Source organism: Sylvia atricapilla, chromosome 5 (genome assembly GCF_009819655.1).
Source record: "Sylvia atricapilla isolate bSylAtr1 chromosome 5, bSylAtr1.pri, whole genome shotgun sequence".
In the NCBI taxonomy this organism is placed as follows: Eukaryota; Metazoa; Chordata; class Aves; order Passeriformes; family Sylviidae; genus Sylvia; species Sylvia atricapilla.
The window spans coordinates 54,923,787-54,934,365 of NC_089144.1; the positions used below are offsets into that span (position 1 = coordinate 54,923,787).

General features: G+C 47.3%; 1 protein-coding gene across 1 annotated transcript; it reads left to right on the forward strand.

Moving 5' to 3' along the window:
- The first annotated feature begins 353 nt into the window (after positions 1 to 353).
- Positions 354 to 7,883, forward strand: LOC136361550 (aldo-keto reductase family 1 member B10-like). Its single transcript, XM_066319560.1, has 10 exons — positions 354 to 455; positions 1,662 to 1,829; positions 2,163 to 2,279; positions 3,547 to 3,624; positions 4,194 to 4,316; positions 5,460 to 5,566; positions 5,691 to 5,772; positions 6,238 to 6,321; positions 7,061 to 7,143; positions 7,421 to 7,883. The coding sequence occupies exons 1-10, from the start codon at positions 387 to 389 to the stop codon at positions 7,461 to 7,463; spliced, it is 954 nt and encodes a 317-aa protein (XP_066175657.1). The 5' UTR covers positions 354 to 386; the 3' UTR covers positions 7,464 to 7,883.
- The last annotated feature ends 2,696 nt before the right edge of the window (positions 7,884 to 10,579 follow it).

Below are 10,579 nucleotides of genomic sequence, written 5' to 3' on the forward strand. Positions count from 1 at the left end.
ACCTGAATAAATTCTCCAAGCACAAGCATGCAGCAAAGTTTTGACGTAACACCTATTATTCTTCATCAGCTTTCAAAAAACATTAAAAGAAGCCTCTCCCAAACACCAAAAATAACATTCTTCTTTATAATAGCTGCTTTCTAATTTACCCCTACAAAGGAGGTCACTTCTCCGCTCCAGTTGTCACAAACATCATCCCACCTTGGGAGGGAGCCCCGAGCCCACAGTGCAGCTGCGGGGGCTCGGGGAGAAGCAGCGCTGGCCCAGCCCGGTGTCCCCCGGGGCTGTGGCTGTCCCGGGCGTGTCCCAGGACGGGGCGGGCAGGCTCTGCCGTCCTTTAAGGGCTGGGCTGGCGGTACTAGCGGGCAGCATTCCGGGCTGGAGCCATGGCGACCTGCGTGCAGCTCTACACCGGGGCCAAGATGCCCGCCATGGGGCTGGGCACATGGAACGGGGTAACGCGGACCGCGGTCGCTCGCTTTCACAGGGGCTGGATGCCATCTCCTCCGGAGAGGTCCAGAGCGCTCGGGGGTGGGCAGGGAGCGGGGACAGCTCGGCTCGGTGACACGTCCCCGGCCGCCATCCCCGCCATCCCGCCGGGAATGCCCTGTCCCTGCGGTGGACTCGGCAGGCGGAGTCCCGGCGCTGCTTTTGAAGCCGCTTTCCCTGCCGTGCCCTCCGGCCCTGCCGGCCCTGTCCTGCCCCGGGGGAGACGCGACCCTTGGGTATCCCCAGCCTGGGAGAGGCGGCGGCTCCGGCCCTCCTGTACCCACCAGGGATGCGCGGATCCCATCCATCCCCTGCTATCCCGACCAGGCTCCCGCAGCCTCCCGGGCCCCTCTCCCTGCCCCTTCCCGTGCCACTGCACTGGAGCACTTCCCTGCTGCTTCCGTGCTGAGTAATTGTAATCCTGGGCGAGGTCCCCGGGAATAATCTGGTAACTAGGTATGGCTTTAGAAGACAATTCATGCGTTTAGAGCAAGTTCTGACAAAGAGGTTTGCACCGTTGTTACGATGACTACAAAATCACTGATCTGTACAATGCCTAGAAACAAACATTGCTGGATTTGTGTGAACAAGATATGCCAACTTTTCTTTGTGCACGCCCTTTGAGGGTATAAAAACACATAGAACTCCACACCTCCTATGTCTCTGAAGGAAGCAGGTGACGTAAAGTTCAAATTCCAGGTGGGATGTGCCCCAGGACGAGCTGGGCTAGAGCACAGTGTAACACTTCAAAGTGATGTGGATGACTAAGGTGTAGACCACTGCCCTCCCCATAGAACTGAAGTTCTCCCACCTGGGCAGTTTGGCTGTTTCTCTTCTTAGACACAGCACTGGGAAGTGAGGAGTGTTAAGCAAAAGGCATTGCAGAGCTCCCTGGCACAAAACTTGGTTCCCCCTGGTCCATCTCTGGCAGTGTTGGGGGCTCTGCTCTACCTGGCTGTTGGCTGAGCCTGCTTGGGACTGGGGCTATGGATAAATGGCTGGAGGCTGGCTTCAAACCCAACAGCCTACGATTGTAAGATGATGAGAGCTTTAAGAACATGGCATGGAAAAACTCTACTTAGAACCACACTGTATGTGTTTCTTTAGTTGCTAGATAACTAGGAAGTGGCCTGTATGCTTGGATTTTTGGGATCTTAACCTTCTTTTTCCAGGCTGTAGCTGGGCAAGTCAAAGCTGCAGTGATGGCTGCCATCGATGCTGGGTACCGCCACTTGGACTGTGCCTATGCTTATATGAATGAAGATGAGATTGGGGAAGGGATCCAGCAGAAAATCAAGGAAGGTGTTGTCAAAAGAGAAGACCTCTTTGTTGTCAGCAAGGTAGGGTGACCTAGGATCCAGGGGAAAGCTTTGTGACAACATATGCACAGAGGGAAATTCAGAGCAGTGGGGAAAGGCTGTGTGCTATAGTGTGGAGTAATTAGGAGAATACTTCAGGCTCATACTGGTAGAAACTTCTTTTTGTCACTGTATTTTGTAGAGCATTATTTAAGATGTGTTCCACATCGTCCATGGGACTGTTCAAAATATGTGTTAAGCAGAAATGGTCTCAGAAAGTGTACTAGCTTTTCTTCCTTCTTCAGGAAAGAGCTTTAGCCCAGGAGGTCACAATCTGCCTTTTTTTTTTTTTTTTTTTTTTTTTTTTTTCTCTAGCTCTGGTCCACTTTTCATGAGAAGCCTCTGGTGAAGGGAGCCTGCCAGAAGACTCTTGCTGACCTGAAATTGGATTACTTGGATCTCTACCTCATGCACTGGCCTCTGGGGTTCAAGGTACAGTAATAGCAGGGCCCTTGGTTTCCTCTCCTGGCAGAGCCCCTCAGAAGTGCCAGGAGCACTTGCAGCAGCACTGCTGCTCCAGGAAGAGCCTGTGCCTGCCGTGCCAGCACTGCGCCAGTGCTGCCCATCCTGCTCTGCTCTGCCCCTGATCTCTGCCCCGACACTGCTGCCTGCACAGCGTCCTCTGCCCTCCTGATAATGGGGACACAGCCCAGCACTGAGGTCAGCCCTCCCAACTGCAAGATTAACTCATGCTGCTTAACTTTGGGCTAAATCATCCTTTCCTGATTTGAGGGAATGAAGGCTGTACTTTGCTGCCTGACAGAAATTCTTTCCTCTACGTGTTACAGAATCACAGAGCAAGAGAATGTTTCTGTCTTCCATTTCTTTCTTTAATCACTGAGTCCTTAATACAGTACAGAGCTGACCTTTGCTGTAGGAGCCTTAAAGTTGTTCCACAGACCCTGCATTTCAAAAGGTGAGACTTTCTGACATCCGTGTCAGAAGTACATGAAATACCTCTCATCCTCCATGTACTTCAAAGGAGCTGATGTCTTAGTTTGTGTCTAGTCTTGGTTTTGCTTTCTGCTGCAGACAGGTTAAGACCTCCATCCTTTCTGTTGCTTTTCAGCTTGTCAACTGTCACACTTGCAAAGCTGTCATGGTTGGTTTTATGTGAACAAAGAACTTGAGTAAAAGTGTCATGGCATAATACTCTGACATCTGCACACTGGATGCGGAGCAATGTGGAGATGTGAGGTTCTGTTTCTGAGTTTGTACATCTGGGGTGTTCTGATTTGCACCAACTTAAACTGAGGCTTCCCTTATGGGACACCTGTGTGTTTACATAATACCTTGTTCAGCAGATGTGGCTCAGCCTAAACCTGACTGAAATGTTCCTGGGACCTTAACAGGTCCTTAAAAAAAAAAAACAAAAACAAAAAACCGATCCCAGTTCTCTCTTAAAGGAGTAATAGTGTAGTTCAGGAAGCTTGTTTGTTCCACAAGTGGTGTGAATTGTTTATCTTTATGTGTTTTAGTGAGTCACCACTTTGCTTATCTAGGAGATAGACCTGGCATTTCTAGTAGGGATGATTCCTGATCAATCCTACTAGGAATGATTGCTGGCAAAATTGACAGGAACAGTGTAGACAAATGTTAGTATCTTCTGTACTAGTAGCTAAAGCCATAATGTCTTCAGTTGTTCTGGTATTAATTTGCTAATAAAAAGAGTGTTTAAATATTTTTTTTTCACCGACAGGCAGGAGAGGAGCTGTTTCCTGCAGATGACAAAGGCATGGCTATACCCAGCAACACGGATTTTCTAGACACTTGGGAGGTAAGTTCAGCCACGGTGAGAAATTATGTTTTCTATTACTGGCCGTCTCTTCCATGCTTTCATTGCCTTCAGCAGCCAGAGTTCTTATGTATTTATTGCACCATATACAATGGAGCTTTTCAAAACATACATGCTCAGTCAAGCTGATAATCTTTAGTGAAGCTGCAAGCCAGACTGCTTGACCATAACAGAATGAGAACTGTCCCCACCACTGTTCTTAAACTGCTCAAATACACTCTACTGAAATAAATTAGGTTGTGATCATACCCACAGCCTGCACTACAGCCCTCTGGTGCTGGCTCAAGAACACATAATTAATTATTCTCATTTCCCATGTAAAAATAACTGAGAGGGAATTTCTGTCATCTCAAGAAAGGAGCCCTTGGGTCTGGGTGAGATGGAAGACATGGCACAAATACACCAGTGTGCATTTTCCCCCTGGGGACAATCTCTGCAGGTCCAAACAGTTGTTTTTCCTTGCCCACAAAGGGAAATGAAGCCACACAAGGAATCATTCCTTCAGGGCCTATCTTTTATACTGGTGCTGCCTGTGCTCCTCTTTCTGCCAGGCCATGGAAGAGCTGGTGGACTGTGGCCTGGTAAAAGCCATTGGCGTCTCCAACTTCAACCATGAGCAAATTGAAAGAATCTTGAACAAGCCAGGACTGAAGCACAAGCCTGCAAATGTCCAGGTGAGCTGCAAAGTGACTGCAGGTGACTGGTTTTGTGGGATTATAAAGATCCAATTACAGTTGCATGAGGAGATGCAAAAAGGAAGAACAAAGCAGACACAGCACAATTACACCCTGTGATTATTTTTGAGTACACATAAAAGTATTGTAGATCTGTGTCCTGACAGAGAATGAAGCTGTGGTACACAAATTACAACAAGAACTTCTTAAAATACTTGTTCTGTTATTAGTGTTGGCATCAATCTGTTATTCATAGCAGTTAATTGTTCATGCAATGTATATTTTTTCTCATGCAGGAATCCACAGTTCAGTCACCCAGTTAGAAAGGGATATCAGTTTTAACTTCTATACAGAAGCAGAGCATTTACTGACACACTAGGGGTTTCCTGGTATCTACTCTGATTTATGTAAAATAAAATTAAAAAAAAAAAGTGGTTTTATACACACATAAAAAATCACCTAGTGATTTTTCTTTGTCTGCATACAGCTGCCACTGCCCCTTTGTATGCAGGAGGTGCAGAAGTTTATCCATTCAAGGGGCCTTGGACAGACTCAGACATCTCTTACAGTTCTGAATTCAGTACTTCTTGCATATTCACTAAGAGTACTAAGTTCCTTCAGTCTCCAGAGCCTGCCAGTCCTTCTTCTGCATGTAGTTAGAAAAAAAGAGCATGCCGAAAGGAAAAAAAAAAAAAGGTATCTTTCTCCAAAACTACAACACATGAGAAAAGGGCACCAATTCATGAGAAAGGTGCCCCTTTTATGTCTAGAACAGACAGGGGAGAACAGAGCAGATGCAGCATGTCTTTCTCATCCCACTCCACATTATTGCTGAATATACAAGGCATTGGGGTTTTCACTATTTGCTAAGCTGCTGCTTAGAAATCTTAGAAGGACCTCAGAACATGCCAAAGACCCAGGGCCAAAGAACGCGGAGGTGAGCCTTATGAAATGCTCTCTTCCCAGAGCAAAGACCCAGAGGTACAAGAAATCTCAGTGTAGAAGCAGGTGCTGCAGAAAACTATGGCTGAGTAATACCTTGCAAAGACTGGCACAGGAGGACAAATACCAGTGCCTGAGGAGATAATCCCTGCAGTGGGTTACAGCTGTATTCTATCCATCTCTGTACTCTTCTGCTGGCAGATCGAATGCAATCCATACCTTACCCAGGAGAAGTTGGTGAACTACTGCCAATCCAAAGGGATTGCTGTGACAGCCTACAGCCCCCTTGGCTCTCCTGACAGACCGTGGTAAGATTGCTTGGCAATTTGGGAGGGAGCTGGCATGGATAACACTTGGAGCACTGAGACAGTAAGTGTACTGTTAGCCATTGATCTCAAAACAGATTTCTGGTGTTCTCTCTCCTCTGTGTAGGGCTAAGCCAGAGGATCCTTCCCTTCTGGATGACCCCAAGATCAAGGAAATTGCAGCCAAGCACAACAAATCCACAGCCCAGGTACTTGGATGCTAGACTGTGGGTACCCCTTCCTGTAACAGGACAGCTAATGACAATGTAGAGGACAGGCTGGCTCTTTGTTCCCAGTCACCTGTGGTGAGAGGCAGCAGAGCAGGGTCTGTTTTCTGTGTGGCTTGCAATGTACACTCTCAAGTGGGCTCTGTCATCATGAAACATTTTCTTGACCCATCTTGAAATGCTGGAATGTTTCAGTCTTCTTCTCAAGTCCTCTTGCAGAGAGTGAAATCTTGATAGAAGTCTGGGTGAGCATGAAGACTTGACTGGCCCAAAACTGAATGGGAAAGGAAGCCTTTCCTGTGAGGCACCACCACTTCCCTCTTTGCTCTTCAGGCAGGGCAACCAGGGCTGCAGGGACAGGAATGATTTGAAACAGGAATAACACTGTTGGAACAGGCTCTGCTTCCTCCAGAGCAAGAGGAATGATTCAGTTGTCTGTTCTTGCAGGTTCTCCTTCGCTTCCAGATCCAGAGAAACGTGATTGTGATCCCCAAATCCGTCACCCCACGGCGCATTGTGGAGAACTTCCAGGTGAGGATCAGGAGTGAGCTGGGTGCAGCCCCTCAGGGATGGCTTGGCTCCTCTCTGCATAGTAAGGGAGAAGATCCTTTATCATTCTTCCCAGCTCCTGCTCAGGCAAGAACAGGCTTTTGTCTGTTCACACTCTGCTAAGGGTTAAACTTAAGGTGACAGCTGGAGACCAGGAATGAACCAAGTTTTTTTTAGTATGCTGATAATTCTAGCAGTCACTTTACATGGTGTCTTGCATTCTGCAGACTGGAGATGAATTGCCATGTGGTTTTTCACTTGCACTTGAGTGCAGCAGCACACCACAAAAGGCTTGTGTAGAGCAAGCAGTGTTAAGAAAACAGTTGTGGTGTTGACAAACCATGTTGCTCTATTGTTAATTCAGTGGTCTTTGTGACTTGTCATTGGGATTTCAAAAACCTAGACAGACTAAGTGAAATATGGAAATCTTGTAGATGTGCCTTTGGAATACAACAGAAAGATGCATCTCTCACAAGTGGCAGATGCAAGAGCCTGCCAAGTGTCCTGCAACAGCTGGCATGTGTAATTGCAACTTTGGATTAATTTTTCTATTCCCTCTGCCAATGCATTCTTGGTGATACAGAAAGATGCCTTTCCCATGAAACAGTCATGTCTTCTCACCAGCTACCCTCCTTTGCAGACTTGTTCTTTGATTTTGCAGATTTTTCTTACAGCCTCTGGTTTGTTCAAAGAGGTGATTCCCAGCTATTTCTCCTTTTAGGTGTTTGACTTCAAATTGACTAAAGAGGAGATGGCAACTATTTTCAGCTTTAACAGAAACTGGAGAGTCTATACAATGAGCATGTAAGTGGTAGCATTCAGGATTTTTCTCCAAACCCATAAGTTATAAATAGTATATACACAGAGGCTTTACATCTAAATACTGCCTAGAATGCCAAGATCCTGAATGATGAAGTAATTAGGATGTTCCAAGCATATAAAAAGCACATACTGTAGAGGAAAACAAATCTGGAAGGAACCCATTCTTCAGTTACAGAGTTCAGATCCCACCTTGGTGGCTTCTTTAAGCAAAACTAGAAAGGAAAATTATGACTAAAACAAAGTCTTCTATTCCCTGCAGGGGCAAAACTCACAAGGACTACCCGTTCAATGCAGAATACTGAAGATGCTCATATCTTGCCCCCTTCAAAGCTTGGTCTGATATTCTTTCTATCAATTTATCTGACTTTCTTATTGCATTTCTCCTCCTGCAGCCAGTGAAGTCACAGCATATGTATTCAGTGATCACCTTTTGTTTATTCTTTCTGAAAGATAAAGTAAAATTGTTCCAAAATAATAAAATGGGGGCTGTAATAGTTTTCTGTAATCCACATTTAGCGAGGGAGAGACTTTGAACTACACATTCACATTTTTAATCTACCTTGCTTCAACACAACAGGCTGAGGAGGATAGTTGGCAGTTATGGGAGAAAAATCTGAGAAATGTGAACTAAAGGCCAGAATTCTTATCACTCCAGAAGTAACTGAGAAAGGAGGTTTTTCCTATTTAAGAAAAAACTTTCCTTGGGGAAAAAAAACAACCAACCAACCAACCAAAACAACTCCATAAGCAGAAAACACAGGCGTGTGGTCGGCAGTATATTCCCGCAGTATTTTCAGCCAGGTTTTCTCCTGAGCATGTGGATTTTCCCTGGGACAGGCACATTCCCCTGCGGGCAGCAGAGGGCGGCCATCCCTCAGCCACTGGCGCTGTCCCCTCCCCGCCGGCCCCAGCCCCGGCAGTGGCACGGGGCCAGCATCTCCTCTGGCTCTGTCAGCCTCAGAGCCAAATTCTCCTGGCAGCACCTGATGCCCCTCTAGCTCCATCCACCTCCCTCTTCAGCCCAGCCACCCATTCGCCTCTGCCCTTGGCCCCACAGCCCCAGGGCAGATCAGGAGGCATTTGCTTTTGGGGCTGTGTCACTCTTCCGCTGCCAACACGTGGGCAGGTGACCAAACACAATCGTGAAGTTGCACACTGGGTTTCAAGGCAAAAGAGCAAAACCTTTGTTCAAGAAAATGAGCACCTTATGGACTTCGTCCCAAAATTTCCACTTCTGATTCATGAAATGTAATCCAAGAATGTTTGCTTTGCGGCAACCCATAAAACCTCCTGTAATGCCCAGGCCGAGGTGAGACTTAGCTCTGCTGAGATCAAATACACATTTTTATTGAACAATAAAGGTATAATGTTACTGTGATGCAAAAGTTTGGAGCACTGCCTTTTTAGTGAATACTTTCTCCAGCAGAGGTTACCCAGTGGCCAGAGAGCCTTCAGGGCTTTTTTCCTTGTTCAAGTGTAACTCATCCACCAGCTGCAGTCCCCTTGGAATTAAGTCCTTTCAGCATAGATCTCCTTCAAAAAGTGCACCTCTGTCTCCAGAAATATTCCTGAGTTACAGTACTGTGAGCCTAAATTCTGGCATGGGACAGGCTCTTTTATCTGTTTCAGTGGTCTCCACACAGGTCACCACTGCTATCCCCTGATGCCAGCTGCAATTTATATCCTTTACATTCCACCCCGCACCTTATTGAAAGAAATATTATGAATTGTTTCACCCTCATTCAAACTCCATCTTTCACATAATCACCATCTTACTGCATGTTCATTATAATCTCCACCCCCTGCCCCTGCAGACCAGTGTAGTTAACACCTCACCAGTGCAAACTTAAGACACATATCCCAAACTCAGCCCTTCTCCCACAAACAAAATTATCAGGGTCAGCACTGCAACAGTCAACATATTTTCCAACTGCTTCTAAAACTCTTTTCAGGCTGAACTCCCAGCACTATCCTTACTCGTGCTACTAATCTGCCCATCTGCTGGCATGCACCATCCAGAACAACGTGTGTTAGTTACTCCTTGATGTCCCAAGAGCTTATCAAGTGATACCAGTAGTAACTGTGCTCACACTTTGGAGCTTTCAGGCAACAGCATCAGTGATCACCACTTTTTCAGGGTCCCTTCTCTCTTGCCTGTAAATACAACCCAGCAGTCCAAGCAACTGCAGGGCAGTCTCATAGGGGGGATCAGCAGGATCAGATGATTTCTCCCCACAGCCCCTCACTGGTGAGTCCTAAAGCCTTCCTCTCTTGGGAAGAGCAGTGCCTGCTAGTAGCAGAGAGCCCAAGAGCCCAAGCTTCCCAGAACTCTGCTCTTACAAGGCAAAATCCTGTATCATTTGCTTCAGTTTCCCAGCACTGACACAGCCACTGCAGGGACATTTGCTGCAAGTCTTCAATATTTCTGCAATTTCATTCTGAGCAAAGGACTGTCAGCAGAGAACTCACATTCTGAGGAGCAGCATTCCCACCTCCACAGGCCTACCTAACCTTGCAACTCAGGCTGCCTGAAGAGGCTTTGTTTTCACTTTGCCATCAGCTTTCAGAAAGCATCTGTTTCTCTTTTACGAGTCATCTTCCTACCTAGCAGTGGTCTGCCCAGACATCTCTCTTCAGGCAATTGCACACTGTGTGTTCTTCCCCTTGGGCATACACTGGGTGCTCACTTCCACTACTGTGTGTTCCCAGGGCCAGGATCATTGCTCCTTCCAGAGCTCAGCTCACTACTCCTCTTCTGGGCTGTGACTCAGGTAACTGAGGAGAGAGAAAAGAACACATAAAAACAAATTAATAAATGCCTTTCTCCTCCTTCCCCAGACTCTGTTTAAGCCAAACACCAGTGTGCTCCCTGTCCTCCTCTCCACCCTGATTTCATCACCACAGATTATATCCAGGCCATCCCAGTCCCTCCCTGGAGCCAAGGGTGGCACCGAGGGTGATACTGGGTGCCTGATGCTTCCTTTCACCACTTGGTTCTGCTTACTGTGCCCTGGAGCTCCTGGGTGGGCAGTATGCTGTCCCCTGGGCTGCCACTGTCCCCAGGGCTGCCACTGTCCTGCCCATCAGGGGTGGCCCAGCCCACAGGACCCCCCTTTGGAGTGAGGTGCTGCCCTCCTCAGCGGCCAGGGGGACTCTGGGGGACACACAGGTGCTTCTCATCAGCAGAACTCAGTCACCCCAGGTACAGCACCAGTTTCAGAGCCGGCCAGAATCAGTCCTGACCAGCCTGGGGCAGTTCATGGTTTTCCCCTGCCGAGGCTTCCCCTGCTGCACTAAAGTCGCCCTTCTCCCACAATAATCACCACAGAGGGTTGGTGGATCACTTCCTCATCCTTGGCTGTGCCCAGAGATTGTTATTTCAGCAGGTACGATTAAAAGACAAAATAAAAGCACCATC